Source organism: Mauremys mutica, chromosome 9 (genome assembly GCF_020497125.1).
Source record: "Mauremys mutica isolate MM-2020 ecotype Southern chromosome 9, ASM2049712v1, whole genome shotgun sequence".
Lineage (NCBI taxonomy): Eukaryota > Metazoa > Chordata > Testudines > Geoemydidae > Mauremys > Mauremys mutica.
Window position 1 is genome coordinate 25908194 of NC_059080.1, and position 19173 is coordinate 25927366.

The 19173-nt window shown below is 44.9% G+C and overlaps 2 protein-coding genes across 4 annotated transcripts in view; both read right to left on the reverse strand.

Moving 5' to 3' along the window:
* Positions 1-17524, reverse strand: part of LOC123377534 (fibronectin type-III domain-containing protein 3a-like) — a 74081-nt gene extending 56557 nt beyond the window's left edge. For 2 of the 3 annotated variants that reach the window (XM_045030574.1, XM_045030576.1), the window contains exon 1: positions 17429-17524. The gene's annotated coding sequence lies outside the window, so the exon portion shown is untranslated. The remainder of the gene's footprint in view (positions 1-17428) is intronic. The other variant, XM_045030575.1, reaches the window with a different exon arrangement.
* Positions 4211-4525, reverse strand: LOC123377535 (small nuclear ribonucleoprotein F-like). Its single transcript, XM_045030577.1, has one exon. The coding sequence runs from the start codon at positions 4523-4525 to the stop codon at positions 4211-4213; it is 315 nt and encodes a 104-aa protein (XP_044886512.1).
* Positions 17525-19173: the final 1649 nt, after the last annotated feature.

The window sequence follows — 19173 nt, forward strand, 5'->3', positions numbered from 1 at the left end:
AAAATGGGATTTAGGTGCTTAACTATCTTTGTGGATCCCATCCTTAGAGCACAATACTATGAAGGAGCCAAGTGGCTTCTGAAATGCGCTATTTCCACTTAGGTCAATGGGAATTAAGGGTACTCTACTCCTTGCAGAATTGGGCTCTTAGAGTGTTTAATTCTCCACCTACAAGGAGCAATGGGATTAACATCTTTCCAGCTACAGTTGTTTTTTTGTTGGTTTGTGTGTGTGTTTAAGCAGATGAGTGCACAACAGTCTGTTTCTTTCCATTTGCTGGGAATACAAGGTGTTTTGGCATCAGCTAACTTGTTCAGTTAATGCTGTCCTGAAGCTACAAAGCATGAATTCTTCAACACTTAGCACATTAAGCTTACTTAACACAATTAAAGATAATTTCTTATGTGAAAATAGGCTAATTACATCTCAAAGCATTACTCTGGATGTTTAGGGCCTGAAGGAATCCATTTTATTTGTATGTTAACACTGTACTTTGAAATCCTACATCTCTCTCTCTCTCTCTCTCTCTCATTTCTAAATCTGAAAAAATGGCCTTAAGAATTATAGGAAAAATAGACAAAAGTGTCCAAAGATAAGCAAACAAATGACTTGGGCTAGAAACTGCAGATTTACGTCTCAAAGGCAGAGCCAATGCTCGAGATCAAGGTTAGAGACAGAAGGTGAGAATGAAGAACCCAGAAAATAGGGAACAAAGATTGTGAAAATGTCTGTAAATGAATTCCACAACAGCTGAAACTATAAGCACAGCATTGGCTGAGAACACTTAGAAAACTGTTCGGCTGAATGCTTTGCACTTAAAATTAAAGCAACTTTAGACAGACAAGACAAGATTGTAAGCTCTTTGGGGCAAGGACAGTCTTTTTGTCATGTGTTTCTACAGTGCCTAGCACAAGAGGATCCCAGTCCATGACTGTTACCATAATACAAACAGCACAGCAGCAACACATCAGACCCTATTCAGTCACCAAAACAGAAGCAGGTTTTTAACCTCCTCAAGAAGCTACAGGTTTCTGTAGCAAAAGCAAAATGTTTGGATGAATGCTGATCCCTTGTGAGATCTCAGTAGGAGCTGCAGGTGCTCAGAATTTCTGAAGTCCAGGCTATTTACATATGTAACTAACTTTAAGCACCCATGTTTGAAAAAATTGACCTTAATGGGAAAAACAGAGTGAATTAGTAATTTCTTTAATTAGAAACACAAGTAAAACTGAATCCTTTCTAAGGTAATTTGGATTCAGAAGAACCAAGTGCTGCTCACTCAGCGAGCTACCAGCTCTTTCTTCAGTACCTGGGGAAGAGGTAGCCTCTGTCTGAAACTACACAACCCAATATACTGCTTATTAAGCCTAGAAACAGTCTCAAGGTAATGAGTATGTCTATTCAGACTAGCCCATTGTACAGAAAAAGACATGGAAGTGCTTTTGACGTGGTTAACTTGAAGACCCAAGTGACAAGGTACCAAATTTGAGCCCACTAAGTGGCTGATTTAAGTCTACTTTACCTTATGGAGGATATTAATTTGGGTACAGTATTTGAGGATTAAAAAGTTATAGGACAAGAAATGTTTGAAAATGCTTTCAGATGAAACTGTGAAATATGTAAACTCAATAAGCTTTGAAATAAAAAGTGAACAAAGAGAAGCAGCAGTCTAATAGGGAACAATGAAACATACAGATCATTCAAAAATATCATATCCCAGGAAAGGTTCTCTATTAAGAAACTGGTGAGACCAGTCACTTCTTTTCCAACCCAACAAAACAGTAGTAAATACAGGACTTCACAGCTTTAATACAATCAGGAGTTTGTTTTCAGGCCTACATCTGCACTAAAAAAGCAAAGTTGTTTTCCCACTAGCTCTGAGTCAGTCTCCTTATGGGAATCAGAAATGAGCTTGGTCTACACTGTCAATTTATGATTCAGATGCAAACTTTTCCAACTTAAGAACTCATTTACAAAGCATGATTTGCTTTAGTTTTGTGCTTCAAAATAAAATAAAAAATTACAGGCCTCGCTACAAATTAAGAGAAATCTTAGGCCTGGTCTACACTACGATTTTAGGTTGAATTTAGCAGCATTACCTCGATTTAAGCCTGGACTGGTCCACAAGACGAAGCCCTTTTTTCCGACTTAAAGGGCTCTTTAAATCAATTTATTTACTCCACCTCCATCGAGGGGATTAGCGCTGAAATCGGCCTTGCTGGGTCGAATTTGGGGTAGTGTGTACGCAATTTGACAGTATTGGCCTCTGGAAGTTATCCCAGAGTGCTCCATTGTGACTGCTCTGGACAGCGGTCTCAACTCAGATGCACTGGCCAGGTAGACAGGAAAAGCCCCGGGAACTTTTGAATCTCATTTCCTGTTTGGCCAGCGTGGCAAGGTGCAGGTGAGTACAGGTCTCATCAGTAGAGGTGATCATGATGGAGTCCCAGGATCGCAAAAGAGCTCCAGCATGGACCAAACCAGAGGTACGGGATCTGCTTGCCATATGGGAAGAAAGCTGAACTCCGTTCCAGTAAACAAAATGCCAAAACATTAGAAAAAGTCTCAAAGGGCATGAAGGTCAGAGGCCATAACACAGCAGTACTATGTGAAAATTAAGGAGCTAAGGCAATCCTACCAAAAAAACAGAGAGGCAAACGGCCGCTCCAGATCACAGCCCCGAACATGCTGCTTCTATGATGAGCTGCATGCCATGCTAGGGGGTGCAGCCACCACTACCACAACCCTGTGCTTAATCACACAACACAGAAATGGGTTTTGGGGATTGAAGATAGCTCACAGCAAGGAAGCGGAGAAACCAGTTTCCCGAACAGCCAAGATATGTTTCTCATCCTGGACCTGGAGCCAGTAACCCCTAGACCCACCCAAGGCGTGCTCTTGAAGGCGGAGAAGGGACCTCTGGTGAGTGTACCTTTGTAAATATTACACATGTTTAAAAGCAAGTGTGTTTAATGATTAATTTGCCCTGGCATTCACGGCCAGTACAGCTACTGGAAAAGTCTGTTAACATGTATGGGGATGGAGTGGAAATCCTCCAGGGACATCTCCATAAAGCTCTCCTGGATGTACTCCCAAAGCTTTTGCAAAAGGTTTCTGGGGAGGGCGGCCTTATTCCATCTGCCATGGTAGGACACTTTACCCAGGCCAGTAGCACATAGTCGGGAATCATTGCAGAACAAAGCATGGCAGCTTATGGTCCTGGTGTTTGCTGGCATTCAAACAACATCCGTTCTTTATCTTGCTGTGTTATCCTCAGGAGAGTGATATCATTCACAGTCACCTGGTTGAAACAGGGTGCTTTTATTAAGGGGACATTCAGAGGTCCCCGTTCCTGCTCGGCTGTTTGGCTGTGGCTGAACAGAAATGTTCCCCACTGTTAGCCACGCGGTGGGGGGGAGGGGTGAAACGTGAGTGATCTCTCACACCAAACCAGCAGGCCCTCAATACAAGAGGCAAAATGCAACCTTGTAACGAAAGCACATGTGCTGTGTAATGTGAACAGCAAGGTTTAACGAGAAAGAGTGTACCCATTGTTCTCTAAATTGTGTCTTTTTAACTACCACTCTCCCTTTTCCTCCACCAGCTACAAATGTTTCTCCTGCGCAGAGGCTAGCGAAGATTAGAAGGCAAAAAAACGCACTCGGGATTAAATGTTCTCTGAGCTCCTGCTGTCCTCCCACACTAACAGAGCACAGCAGAATGCATGGAGGCAGACAATGTCAGAGTGCAGGAAAGCACAATATGAACGTGAGGAGAGGTGGCAGCCTGATGATGATAGGTGGCGTCAGCTTGCTGACAGAAGGCAAGAGTCGATGCTCAGGCTGCTGGAAGATCAAACTCATATGGCTCCAGGGTATGGTTGAACTGCAGGAAAGGCAGCAGGAGCACAGACCACCGCTACAGCCCCTGTGTAACAAACAGCCCTCCTCCCCAAGTTCCATAGCCTCCTCACCCAGGTGCCCATGAATGTGGGGGGGGGAGGGGGGAGGCGCGCCCTCCGGCCACCCAGCCACTCCACCCCAGAGGATTGCCCAAGCAACAGAAGGCTGGCCTTCAATAAGTTTTAAAGTTTTTAAGTTTTAAAGTGCAGTGCAACCTTGTCCTTCCCTCCTCCACCACCCCTCCCGGGCTACCTTTTTTTTTGTGTGTGTGAGAAAATCTGATCTTTATTTTCCAGAAATATACAAACTTATTCTCTCATTTCCCCATCTTCTTCTTCTACTCCTCTGATGTACAGGACATTGTTACACCTTATCAAAACTTCACCAAGGTGTCCTGACAATGCACCATCTATGTATTCTTCTGTGTTTGCAAGCTGCATGTTCATGTAGCCGTCGACAGACACCAGGTAGCCCTTGTACTCCATCCCCCACTTCAGCTTCACCATCACCGGCTTCCCAGTCAGCCCGTTCAGGAAGGGCTTGGGGATCAGGGGCAAGCTCATGGTAACGCGGCCTGGCACAAGGCAGCGGTAAAAACAAAAATTACTCACAGGGCCGCACATGCGCCCTCCGGAGTCTAAGAGAAAAGCAGGAAGTGACGTCCGCGCCTCCACTTCCGGGAGGGACCTACCTTGGCAGTTAACCCCCTATTTGTGTAATGAATTAATAAAGAATGGATGAATGTGAAGCAACAATGACTTTATTGCCTCTGCAAGCGGTTATCAAAGGGGGGAGGAGAGGGGAGGGTGGCTAGCTTACAGGGAAGTGAGGGCGGGGAGGTTTCATCAAGGAGAAACCAACAGAACTGTCACACTGTGGCCTGGCCAGTCATGAAACTGGTTTTCAAAGCTTCTCTGATGCGCACCGCACCCTCCTGTGCTCTTCTAACCACCCTGGTGTCTGGCTGTGCATAATCAGCGGCCAGGCGATTTGTCTCAACCTCCCACCCTGCCATAAATGTCTCCCCCTTACTCTCACAGATATTCTGGAGCACACAGCAAGCAGTAATAACAATGGGAATATTGGTTTCGCTGAGGTCTATCCAAGTCAGTAAACTGCGCCAGCCAGTTTTAAATGTCCAAATGCACATTCTACCACCATTCTGCACTTGCTCAGCCTATAGTTGAACAGCTCATGACTGCTGTCCAGGCTGCCTGTGTATGGCTTCATGAGCCATGGCATTAAAGGGTAGGCTGGGTCCCCAAGAATAACTATAGGTATTTCAACATCCCCAACGGTTATCTTCTGGTCTGGGAAGAAAGTCCCATCCTGCAGCTTTTGAAACAGACCACAGTTCCTGAAGATCCGAGCATCATATACCTTTCCCGGCCATCCCACGTTGATGTTGGTGAAATGTCCCTTGTGATCCACCAGTACTTGCAGCAGCATTGAAAAGTACCCCTTTCGGTTTATGTACTCACTGGCTTGGTGCTCCGGTGCCAAGATAGGGATATGGGTTCCGTCTATTGCCCCACCACAGTTAGGGAATCCCACTGCAGCAAAGCCATCCACTATGACCTACACATTTCCCAGAGTCACTACCCTTGATATCAACAGCTCAGTGATTGCATTGTCTATTTGGATCACAGCAGCCCCCACAGTAGATTTGCCCACTCCAAACTGATGCCCGACTGACCGGTAGCTGTCTGGCGTTCCAAGCTTCCACAGGGCTATCGCCACTCACTTCTCAACTGTGAGGGCTGCTTTCATCTTGGTATTCTAGCGCTTCAAGGCAGGGAAAAGCAAGTCAAAGTTCCATGAAAGTGCCCTTACGCATGCGAAAGTTTCGCAGCCACTGGGAATATTCCCAGACCTGCAACACTATGCGGTCCCACCAGTCTGTGCTTGTTTCCCGGGGCCAGAATCGGCGTTCTACAGCATGAACCTGCCCCATTAACACCATGATGTGCACATTGCCGGGGCCTGTACTTTGTGAGAAGTCTATGTCCATGTCTATGTCCTCATCACTCTCGTCACCACGCTGCCGTCGCCTCCTCACCTGGTTTTGCTTTGGCAGGTTCTGGTTCTGCATATACTCCAGGATAATGCGCGTGGTGTTTACAGTGCTCATAATTGCCACGGTGATCTGAATGGGCTCCATGATCCCAGTGCTATGGCATCTGGGCTGAAAAAAGGCGCAAAATGATTGTCTGCTCTGATGGAGGGAGGGGCAACTGACGACATGGCTTACAGGGAATTAAAGTCCACAAAGGGGGTGGCTTTGCATCAAGGAGAAACACAAACAACTGTCACACAGAATGGCTCCCTCAAGGATTAAACTCAAAACCCTGGGTTTAGCAGGCTGTTGATTTCGCGGAGGGAGGGACGGAGGAAGCAAAGGAATACAAACCAAATCGGGTCTATTTCTTGTTTTGATCCACTCCATCTATCTTTTACATCTTTAGGGTGGCAGTAGACGGTGCAGTTCGACTGCTAGCCACCATCATCTCCTGGCTGCTCGCCAGAAGACGGTGCAGTAGGACTACTAGTCATCGTCATCTCCTGGGTGCTCGGCAGAAGATGGGAATGACCTGGCTGAGTCACTCCCATGTCTGCCCAGGCGCCCCTGAGTGACCTCACCGAGGTCGGTTAAAAGAGCACCCAGCAGTATGAAGACGATGGCTACCAGTCGTAACGCAGTGTCTGCTGCCAAAAGACAATGAGCTGCTGCTGTGTAACAATGCAGTCCCACATCTGCCAGCACCCAGGAGACTTATGGTGACGGACAGCTGAGCAGGCTCCATGCTTGCTGTGGTATGGCAGCTGCTCAAAAGGCACAAAACAATTGTCTGCCGTTTCTTTAATGGGGGTGGGGGAGGAGAGGGCCTGATGACATGTACCCAGAATCACCCGGGACACTGTTTATGCCCCATCAGGCATTGGGATCTCAACCCAGAATTCCACTCGGCGGCGGAGACTGCAGGAACTGTGGGATAGCTACCCACAGTGCAACACTCCGGAAGTCGACGCTAGCCTCGGTACTGTGGACGCAGTCCTCCGACTTAATGCACTTAGAGCATTGTGTGTCCCCCCACAAAAAATAGATTGTATAAAAACGATGTCTGAAAAACTGACTTCTATAAATTCAACCTAATTTTGTAGTGCAGACATACCTTAAGTGTTTACTGCCTTGTTACACCAAAACAAGGGGGAAAAAATCCACCTTTTTACTAAACCTCCAAAGGATATTTAAACTATCATGTCCCAGTGTGATTGCTCAGCAACTCAATTTAAGGCTTGTTCTCTACACGCACAATAACTCAAAGGTATGATGTTAAAATGACTTAGTTAAACTGGTTCAGCTTTGTTTGTGGATGCTCTCATGTCATGTAATCATACCTTTAGTTAAATCAGTGCAACTTTGTGTGAAGGCAAGCCCTAAATCTAACAGCACATAGGACAGGTTTATAAAATGTGAAAGCTTTCCCAATTTTGATTGAATATGTCCCACTTGAAACCTCCATTCTTTTTCCACTTTTCCTAAAATCACCAGAAAGGGAAAATGTTCTTGACAATGACTAAGATTAAGATTTTGTCACAGTTATTTTTAGTATAAGTCACAGACAGGTCGTGGGAAATAAACAAAAATTCACAGAAGCCTACAACCTGCTTGTGGACTTTTACTAAGAAAAATAACGGGGAGGGGGAGGGGAGGAGGAGAAGGGACAGGGGGACAAATGAAGTCTGAGACCTATGGGGTGGTGAGATGGGGGGAATGAGAGCCAGACTCCTGCTGGGGGTGGGGTAGGGAAGGTTGACACAGTGGATGACAGCTCCAAGGCCCCTGCCACCCACATTGGCTGAGAGCCACGGGGCCAGCAGCTCAGAGCTCTGGGGGTCCTGCTAGCTGACAGCTCCGGTCCCAGCTGAAGATGTCACGGAGGTCTCTGAAAGTCATGGAATCCATGACTTCTGTGACCTTCATGACAAAATATTATCCTTAACAATGACTGATTTTTGTTTGTTTCTCTTTCCACTTTGGTAAAGATTGAGGGCTAGGAATCGAGAGTGTTGTACAGAAAAATTGGGGTTGCTGTAGTTCGAATCTAACATTTAATAGGTTAGTTATATAAAATCTTAAATCTTGTATTTTAAGATACCTATGCCTGAAATGGCAAAAGTATTACCTGCTTGTGGACATTATTTGTTGTACCCATACCAGAAAGTTAATTTTCATAGATGTTCCATGTTTTAACAATTTCCATGGCAGGAGAAACCTTTTAGATAACAATGTCTGTGTACAACCATTTAAGACTATCAATGGGAAGAAAGGAAAGAATTAGTAACATAAATAAATAGATTTGAACACACACTTTTGTACTTTTTTTATCCACTCTACTTAATATTTAGAATCTCTGGGTGGTTAAAACATTTTTTTAATACCTTTATATCCTTAAGTCTTTGTAAATATTAAATGCTACCTGATTCCTGTTATTTCAAATAACTACAGTATCACAGTCCTTCGGTAATCCTAATTAGAGCAACACATTTACAGTACAGATTAACCAAGTAGCTGACTTCGCTTAAACCTCCACAAGGCAGAGCCAAATAAACCAACCCTTTTTATAGTGCTATCAGTATTGAAGATATTTACTGTAGGGCATTAAATAGCAGTAGATACGTATAATCATTGTGTTACTTTATTTATAACAGTCAGCTTAACAACTGGTTTAACAAATGTCTTTCACCAGACAAAGTAAAAACTACCTAGTTCAAGGACAGTATACCAAAGTATGGCTACCATAGAGTTCTTAGCATACAAAAATCTCTTTTGTGGGTGTTTCAAGACGGCCCTCTCCCTACACAACCAACTGTTCATTTTATGGGAGAAGTTAACTATTCTCCATAACTGAAGCACCTCTTCCCAGGTGTTTGCTTTTTATTTAGTCTTCCAGTTTCCTGCAACCTACCACTCTCTTCCTCCATGAGCCAACTTGTGTTCTTTCTCCAGCTCCATCTACTGCTTTGGAAGGTAATGAAACAAATTATACTGATTGGGAAGATTCAAATGAGCAGAGTAGCAGCCCTTTACAAAGATCAAAATGGCACGTCACAAAGTATGAAATGTGGCTTTAACAAACAGCATGTAGGAGCTGTGATACGTTATTGAAAGATGCAAGTTCACTGTATGAAAGAAAAAGTGTAAGTCTGGAACTGGGGAGAGGAGGGAAATCATACAACTGTACTAGCCAAGAAAATAAAATGCATGACTGTAAGCTGTTTGCAGCCAACACTATATACCAAATAGAAGTGCTTGAAAACACATCGAAGGGCACAGTATTTACAATTGGTGATACATAAGGACATACAAAAGTCTATGGCTTTTTGGTGGATGTTAATTTGTATAGCACTTCTACAAGTGTCTTTTTCTCCCATCATTGTTATAAGCACGAAAATGGATAATGAGAACAACAGTTAATTAGATTCAGACCCCACAGCAAGCATTAGATGACAGATTCAAGACATACTCCTTTCAACTTTCCAGGAAGAGTTAAGAAGTTACACAGTGTATATCTATACATCAGAAAGCTCTTTTGCATTTCACAAAAACTTTTTATGCTGCAGTCACTTATTTTCCACCCATTAAAAAAACAAATTACTCTAGCTCACTGGTTCCCAAACTATGGCCCATGCAGCTTATCCTCATCTCAAACTAAAATTAAAAGAGACAGAAAAATCTCTACATACTTTTCTAATACTGTAGATTTTTCATGAAACAATTATAATTTCTACAGGGATCTTATGGAGTTATAAATAAGAGAGAAAGGAATCCATGAGAATCTTTAGCGTTCATAGTTTGGCCTGTTTTAATAAAGAAACCCTGCTGTAGGTAGAAACAAACTGGACATAAAACAGAATTCAGCTTACTCAGATTCATCTTTATTTTTAAACCTGATTGGAACCTTCAATCTCAAAGCTATTTAGAAATATATATTTTTTTAAAATCTGAAATGTCATCTAGTTAGTTATTTGATCAATATATTACTACTGATTAGGACTAAATATTTCCTTGCTGTGTGTCAGCACAGCTTCTGTTTTAGGCAGGTAAATAGTTTCTGCTATATATTATAACTTGTTTTTTGTATCCAAATGCCACTTATGCAAGTCTCCAGTAAGATAACACCACATAGCAAAGAAAGTGTGTGTACTTAATGCCGACATAAACAAGATAAGTCCACACTGCTCCTAATTAAATAATTGATTGTGTCAGTCACAATGCTGATTTTAGAAACTGTTTTAATAGATTTTTTTCACTTATTAACTATTGAATCAATGTTTACACAGAAACATTTAATGACTTTTTCTTTCATCTTCTCCATCTATCAGTGTTTAATTTTATGTATTTTTCCATATACTCTCTGGCTCATAACTTATCCAAGTTTCTTCCAAATAAGAAATATTCAAGTGCCAAATTTAAAAATGTTGACACTCATTTACATTCTTTCACTTTAAAATGTTACTAAAGAACTTTAAAAAGAAAACTGTCAGCTCCATATGATCAGGAAGACTAAGATTCACAGAACAGGGCAGAGGGTTCTATTTCTGATTATCATTAATTCACCACTGACTCGATCTTGTGCCTGTTGATTTTAACAGTGCAAACTCAACTGGGCAACTCACAACTATAATGTACTTCAGTTTTTCCTTAGGTAAAATTAAGATGAAAGTAGCCCTCTTTCCTTGAAGACTTCCTGACATCAAAAAAGGACATGAAACATTGCACACTTTTGATAGGACAGGTGAAAGACATCACAGAGCACCCAATGATCAACTCCAATAAGACCAGCAAATAAAAGGTAATAATTGGAGATATACCAATCTCCTAGAACTGGAAGGGACCTCGAAAGGTCATCGAGTCCAGCCCCCTGCCTTCACTAGCAGGACCAATTTTTGCCCCAAATCCCTAAGCGGCCCCCTCAAGGATTGAACTCACAACTCTGGGTTTAGCAGGCCAATGCTCAAACCACTGAGCTATCCCTCCCCCCAGGACAGACAAATTTGTATGACTCTCAGTACCTAGGCAGTCTTAAGTTTACTCTTGGGGGAATTCTGTGCCACTGCACAAGTGAAGAGAGAATGTCCCCCTCAGATTTTACTCTTTTCTTGCAGAATAATTGATTTACACACCCCTTCTGAGCAGTGGTCCTGAGCATGCACATCAAGAGCAGCAAAGGGAGACAAATCACCTGCTTGGAGGGTGAGGGAGGGCTGGACAAGTGTGCGATACTTTGTCCCTCTCACTTGCTATCAAGTTGCGCTTGGAATAGCAGGTCTGGAGATGTCCCACCCGGTGGCTCCTACCCTACACCAGGCTCAAGCTGCTAGTCCTAGCTGGGCTGAAGGAGAGACTGGGCTTCCTCTTCCCCTTCATGGGCTGCCCCCAGGCTGGGTCATACCCACCGTAAGGAACCTCCCTTGGATGCAGAAAGCGCCGCATACACACACATCTCACTTCCTGCCGCCCTCACTCCCCCAGCCACGGGAGGAGGGAATCACTGTGTGGGGAGCTGTTCCCCCCTTCTCCCCATCTGCCCAATCTCCATACATCCAGACCTCCTCCTCCCCCCCACCACCATCAACTCCCACCCTCCTACATCTGGAGCTTTACCCCTGCACTCAACCCCCCCATCCCACCCAGAATGTACAGTGACGGGTTGATGCTCAGGCTCTAGGGCTCTGCACAGTGGGAAGGTCCCAAAGCCATACAGATGTACTAATACGCCTAGTAAGGAATCTATATGTCAAACCACATTTCCTGAATCTTTTCTGTTATCTGTATTGTTATAGACATAATTGCTGATAGGTATTTTGAAATAAATTATCAAAATACCTGAAAATGACATGGTTATATTGTGTTATTTTCAAAATAAAATATGTAGAATTTTAAAATATTGTGCACAGAATTTAATTTTTTGGCACAGAATTCCCTCGGGAGTAAAAGTTATATTTAGTGTGTACAGAACGACACACTACAACCTTGTGTATTTTTATATATACACACAACATACACACATTACATAATAGCAATGTCCATCTTAAGAGCTCAATTATGAAGCTAACAGAGTTTCAGTATTATGTAAGTATTAAAAAATAACTTGCATGTTATGAAGATGTTCTAGTACACAGTGTATTCTTCGGAAATTAAGGCCCCAGTCATTAAAGACGCTGTCCGATTATTAAAAAAATGGAAAAGATTAAAAATCAATTTATAAAGTTAGGCAAAATTTCTTCAAATTTGAATTACCCTGAAAATATTTTATCTGATAGGGAATGTAAAGAAAAATCAACTATTTCTCTATTTGTGTGATCTAGAAAATGTGTTCTTTGTGCAAACTCAATAGCTACAAACTAAAATCTAACTACAAAAATTGCTCTACTAAAAGCTTTCCAGTAGAAGAAACTGAATTCATTGAAGCTGTTAAAAGCAGACATGTTACATTCAAGATAGGGGAAGAGTATTCAATGAACGTCAACCGATATAGTTGCTAATGAAAAAAATATTTTTTCCTTCAGAATATTACGAACAAAAATTAAGTAGTATTCTAAAGTTGACAGTGCCCTTTCAGAGGTATCTACAAATCTAACCAAGTCATTTTAAATGTAGGTTAGTCTACAAAACAAGAAACTTCTTCTTACTTGGAATAAAATAAAGTGATGGATCTGGCGCCAAGTTCCAACCTCTAAAGAGTGTGTATGTTAAAAGATTAAAACTTCCTTGCCCTTATGTATATGATGAGAGCCAAAGCACTTCAAGGTCTTTGCAAATGCTAGATTACTAATATGATCATCTAAAGAAAGTCAATTTTAGTCAGATATACTGATTAAGATCCAGGTCTAAATATTGAAAAAATGAATCCTCAGAAAACTGAGGCAGTTTCCATATCAATCAAGAGAGACAGAACAATAGTAGATTTACATTAAGACTGGAAATAGACTAAGGGCTCCGAGCCAGTGGTCTCTCTATGCTGGTCGATACACAGAAAGGATTGTGTTAGCACCATGGAAAGAATAAATTATCGCTGCTTTTACAATAAGCTCTTCAAGAATGTAATAAAGAGTTCAGTGTGTGCTCCTCACTCAGGAATCCAAAACTTTTCAGTTAAGGTCTGGCTTGCAGTAAAGATAACAGCTGAAAACTAACCATCTTGACCTGGGTAAACTTAATCAGAATTTGCCTTATGTTGCACACTAGAAAGCAGGTAAAAGGAAAAATGTGATGTTATTTTGCTGGTATTTTGCAACAATTACATTATATTTTCTAGTAGCAAGAGTTTGATTCAGAGACCTGGCATTGGTATTCATAATAATTTGAAATTTAGCGATAGGTTGACTTGAAATTAAAATAAAGATTATTTCCTTTTTAAGTCTCTAAGAGAACATCACAACCTTATTAATAAGAGGACATACCTGCTTTCAGAGGCATATTTTTAAGTCTCCCTTAATTACAGGGAATTAAGTATTTATGTCACAGAAAAGTATTCCCAGAACTTTTCATGCCCAATGTATTTTTTGTAGTTGACTTTAAGTTTTCAAAGTTCATGAATCACAAGGTCACTAAATAATGGTTGTATTAGAGCTAGGGTTCCAGTTCTGAATTTAAAACAAATGCATATTTTTGTTTAGATACAATATACTTCATCCAGAAGAATCCCAAAATATTTTTCAAACAATGCATATACAGACAACCATATACTATAAGAACACACAGTATAACTGAAATGCAGTGACTCTACAAATTGGTGGGAGTTGGCAAGTGGGGGGAAAAAGAGCATTGCCAAGGCCAATGGGACAAACTATCTTACGAAAAGGGCACTGGAATTTTTACTGTCTACACAGTGCAGACAGGATTTTGGTTTTAAAGGTCTCATCAAAACTTTTCCAAAAAATAAATAAAAAAGATTGGTATTAGTATTGACAGACCCACACACAGTCAACAGAATACAAAATGTTACCCCCTCCAAAAAACAACAACAAAACCCCAAACCACTTTAAAATGTCCTACCAAAATATTCTGCTTGACTTTGTTGCAAAGCTGGTTTCAACTTAACCTCAAAGAAGGACATAGTGTGTGATCAAGGATGTGGCAGGAAACACATTTGTATAGACAGAGTTATCTTTATTCTCGCTAAAAAAGTGTGTACATTATGAGTTACTGTTCCAAATAATTCCAACAGTCAATTCTTTGAAAATAGTGACAGGGTATAATGCTTTAGTACAATTAATTGCTGAGCATGACAAGAAATAAGATATTTTAATATTACTTTAAAGATGAAAACTACTTGAAATATGCATATCTACAGATACACTAGAAGTTATAATTATTCAGATTCATTGCCAAGGTACTGCCTAACTGCAGCCCAGGCCAAGTTTTTGAAAAAGAAAATCTTGTTGCAACAATCCTGAACCTACAAGTGAGTGATCTTCTTGTAATAGCTTGTTTCAAGAAACTTTAAGATGATCAATACAAGGGATCTTCTAATAGAATCTTGTAATTAAAAATTGCAGGTTAAAATACAATGGAAAATTTTCACTACACTTTCCCCCTACCCTATTGGAAGGACAGAACTGGCAGGAGATCTTTCAACTCTGTATTATGAAATATCAGACTAATATGACCCAATCTAATGACAAGAGATCACAATGAAATGCAAGCATCCCACAAACCGCAAGACTTGGGACACAGTAAGGCAAAGTCTTGGAAGGGAAGAGAGCATACCAGCTAGCTATTTTTCCAACAGGCACAAAAATTAATATAATTTTAGGTTTCAAGAAATGCAACCATTTTTCCTGTTATTCATATTTATTCCTTTTCACACATGTCCTTTCTGCCTTTTATTTGAGGAGTCTGGAAGGCAGGGGTAAGAAAAAAAAATTTTCTGATAAAGACACTGGACATTATATAAACTAGCACTATTTTTAGCACATAAATCCAAAGATATTTTATTGGTTTAAAATACAGAAAGGATGGTCCAATAATTAGGGGACTACTCTGGAACTCAGGAAACCTGGATTCAATTCCATGCTCCACCACAGACCTAACACATGATCTTGGACCAATAACTGTGTGCCTCATGCCCCCCACACCTGTAAAACAGGGATAACAGCACTTTGCTACCTCACAGAGTGTTGCATGGACAAATACATTAAAAGATTGTGAAGCACTCTGATACTGCAGACTTATGTAAATACCTAAGATTAGAACTATGAGGTCCTGTATCTGTAAATTTAGTTGTTTTCTGTGTCAATGTTAATACTTAGGCTTTGGGCAAAGCTTGCAATGACTTCTGATACAAGCAAAATCTAAATGCCATAGAAAGAAAAGGATTTTAAAACACAAAGAAACTGGCTGGAAACTGGAAAATTCTAGTTCTTTTTAAAAATACAACATACATTCAGAGATAGGAGTCTCAACAGCAAGCTTAAAAACAAAAGATGAGCCTATCTTCAGTGTTAAAACCATCCAGGAATAAGAAGTCAGCTAGCAGACAAAGAATAGTTATAAACAGGAAATAAATTCTGAGTCTGAGCTAAATACACCTGCCAGTTATGTACCACCCAGGGGCTAGTTGAAAAGATTATAGCTATACGCACTTCATAAAGTGCCTGCTGCAAAAGTTTATGAAGGAAAGTTGCCATACTGCATACTGTGAAACAAGGGTCCCTGGAGGCCCCCCCATCCCAAGCACCAGCACTACACACTAAAGTAACAGCATTGGCCTTTTGTTAGAAGCCAATAATAGGATCACACTGGAAAGCAGTCACAGTAGGATACCCACCCTCACGGCTGCCCCTAGCAGGAGGGGTACTGGGCAGGGGTAAAACACGGTCCTTACTAGCCATAGATCAGATGGCAGGACCGACCTACCCAGAGGAGAGAGGGTGAGGGAGGTGTTCAGTCTCTATTTGCTGATCACTCCAGTCAAGGGGAACAAGTAGAAGGCTACGTGGCATTTGCAGGCAGCAGCGCCGGCTGCTGGAGAGGGGGGGGGGGCGAGAGAGGAGGGAAGAGAGGGACTCCAGTCTCTGAAACACCCCCCCCCAATAAACAAACGGAAAGTAGCAGGGGGGAAATATTGGGGACTCGCTGGAGATAGCCCGAAGGGGAGGCAACAGGAAGGCTGGCTATGTTCCAGCTGGCTCCGTATGGCACACACTGGGAAGGAGATGGGGGTGGGCTCATGGGAGTAAACTCCCTTCTCAAAAGGGGAAACCTCGCTATGGTCTCAGTCCAGCACCCCATCTACCTGTCCCACGGAAAAGGGGGAAGGAATCTTATATCCGCAACGGGACAGAAATGTAACCGCCTTCCCTGAGCGCTCCCTACCCTCCTGCACCCCATCTCCCGCGGTACACGCCCTACCCCCGCCCCATCCCGATGCCCTCTGCATCCTTCTGCCCCCATTCCCGCACGGTGCGCTCCCTGACCCACCGCCCCCTTCTGCCCCCCATTCCCGCACGGTGCGCTCCCTGACCCACCGCCCCCTTCTGCCCCCCATTCCCGCACGGTGCGCTCCCTGTCCCCCCGCCCCCTTCTGCCCCCCATTCCCCCACGGTGCGCTCCCTGCCCCATTCCCGCCCCCTTTACCCCCATTCCCCCACGGTGCGCTCCCTGTCCCCCCGCCCCCTTTTCCCCCACGGTGCGCTCCTTGTCCGCCCGCCCCCTTCTGCCCCCCATTCCCCCACGGTGCGCTCCCTGTCCCCCCGCCCCCTTCTGCCCCCCATTCCCCCACGGTGCGCTCCCTGCCCCATTCCCGCCCCCTTTACCCCCATTCCCCCACGGTGCGCTCCCTGCCCCATTCCCGCCCCCTTTACCCCCATTCCCCCACGGTGCGCTCCCTGCCCCCTTCTGCCCCCCATTTCCCCACGGTGCGCTCCCTGCCCCCTTCTGCCCCCCATTCCCCCACGGTGCGCTCCCTGCCCCATTCCCGCCCCCTTTACCCCCATTCCCCCACGGTGCGCTCCCTGGGCGTGTCCCGCCCCCTTCGGCCCCCCATTCCCCCACGGTGCGCTCCCTGCCCCATTCCCGCCCCCCTTCTGCCCCCCATTCCCCAGCGGTGCGCTCCCTGCCCCATCCCCGCCCCCTTCTGCCCCCCATTCCCCCACGGTGCGCTCCCTGCCCCATTCCCGTCCCCTTCTGCCCCCCATTCCACCGCGGTGCGCTCCCTGCCCCATTCCCGTCCCCGTCTGCCCCCCAGTCCCCCGCGGTGCGCTCCCTGACCCCCCGCCCCCTTTGCCCCCATTCCCCCGCGGTGCGCTCCCTGACCCCACCTCCCGCGGTGCGCCCCCTTGCACCCTACGAGCCTCCCAGTAAGCGCCCCACCCCCGTCCCCGGCAGGCCCCATGGCGCCCCCCGGCTCCTGGCACCGCACGCACCGCCCCGGCTGGGGAGCGCCCGCTCTGCCCCAGCGCCCGGGTTTCCGCTGTGCCCGGCAGCGAGTCCCTCCGGCTGGGGTAACACCACTCACCGAGCGGAGCGGGGCGCGACGCGAGCGGAACCACTGCCCGACCTCAGCGCTGCCAAGCGCCCCAGACGCCGCCAGACGGCTCCGCCATGATGGAATGCGGGCACTGCGCGTGCGCAGCTAGTACAGGCGTGATAACCAGAAAGAGGGGCGGCCGGGCGGGACAACCAATGTAATGACACCAGCGTCCCAGTTTGAACCGTTCAATCCGGCAAAAAGGACTCGGGAGGGGAAAATTCCAAATGAGAACAATTTCTGGTACCCTTTCTGGTACCCATTAGTTCAAATAGGATTATAATTAAAAAAACCCTGAGATTATAATGGGACTTGCATCCGATGAAGTGGGTATTCACCCACGAAAGATCATGCTGCAAAACGTCTGTTAGTCTATAAGGTGCCACAGGATTCTTTGCTGCTTTTACAGATCCAGACTAACACGGCTACCCCTCTGATATAATGAGAAGGTAGATGAAAGTATAATCAGAGACTGTGATTATACATAATTATAAATTACAAAACTAAAAGCAACACTAAAATAAGATTACTGAAGGATAGAGGAAGCAGTGGGTCTATAAGACCCAGTTGACATATTGTTATTCATTATTTGTATAACTACCACAGTGCAGTAGGCATAGGGTTGCCAACTTTCTACTCACACAAAACTGAACACCCTTGCCCCGCCCCCTGCTCAACCTCTCCTCCGTGGCCCTGCCCCCGCTCACTCTCTCCCCCTCTTTCTGTTGCTCGTTCTCCCCACCCTCACTCACTCGCTCATTTTCAGCTGGCTGCCTCAAGAAGTGGGGGTGTAAGAGGGGGTGAGGGCTAGCCTCTGGCTGGGGCCAGGGATGAGGGATTTGGGGTGCAGTAGACTCTGGGCTGAGGGGTGGAACCGAGGGGTTTGGAGTATAGGAGGGGGCTCTGGGCTGAGGCAGGGGGTTGAGTTGTGGGAGGAGGTACAGGCTCTGGGCTGGGGGTGCGGGGTCCAGGGTGGGGCCAGAAATGAGGGGTTCAGGGTGCAGGAGGGGGCTTCAGGCTGGGGCAGGGGGTTGGGAGCCAGGAAGGGGTCAGGGGTGCAGGCAGCGCTTACGTCAAGCAGCTCTCGGAAGCAGCAGCATGTTCCCCCTCTGGATCCTATGCGGAGGCTCTGTCAGGTGGCTCTGCGCACAGCGTCATCTGCAGGTGCCGCCCCTGCAGCTCCCATTGGCCATGGTTCCCAGCCAATGGGAGCTGTGGGGGCAGTGTTTGGGGCGGGGGCAGTGTGCAGAGCCCCCTGGCTGCCCCTACATGTAGGAGCCAGAGGCAGGACATGCAGGCTGCTTCTCGGGAGTCATGCGCCACAGAGACTAGCAGGGAGCCTAGCAGGGAGCGATGCCAACCAGACAGTCAACGGCCCAGTCAGCAGTGCTGAGCAGAGCCGCCAGGATCCACACCCGGACACCTGGTCATCCTAAGTAGGCACTTTATAGACAAATGAAGGCAGGATGCCAGCCCCAAAGAATATACAAAGGAAGCACCAGAGATTATTCTGCAAACTGCTCTGCAAGCGTGGGCCCCTATGCCCATGTGGAGCCCAATATGTGGTTAAAATTGGCCCCCCATGCGAGTCTTTCCATGTGGAGTTGTTTAGGACATAGTGGTCTAAAGCCCAATTCTGCAAATACTCAGGTGGGAGTCTAACCTTAAAGACTATGAATCCATGAGTAGTCATGCTGAACTCTACTATACATGTGCTTAGGTAGGTGTACTGT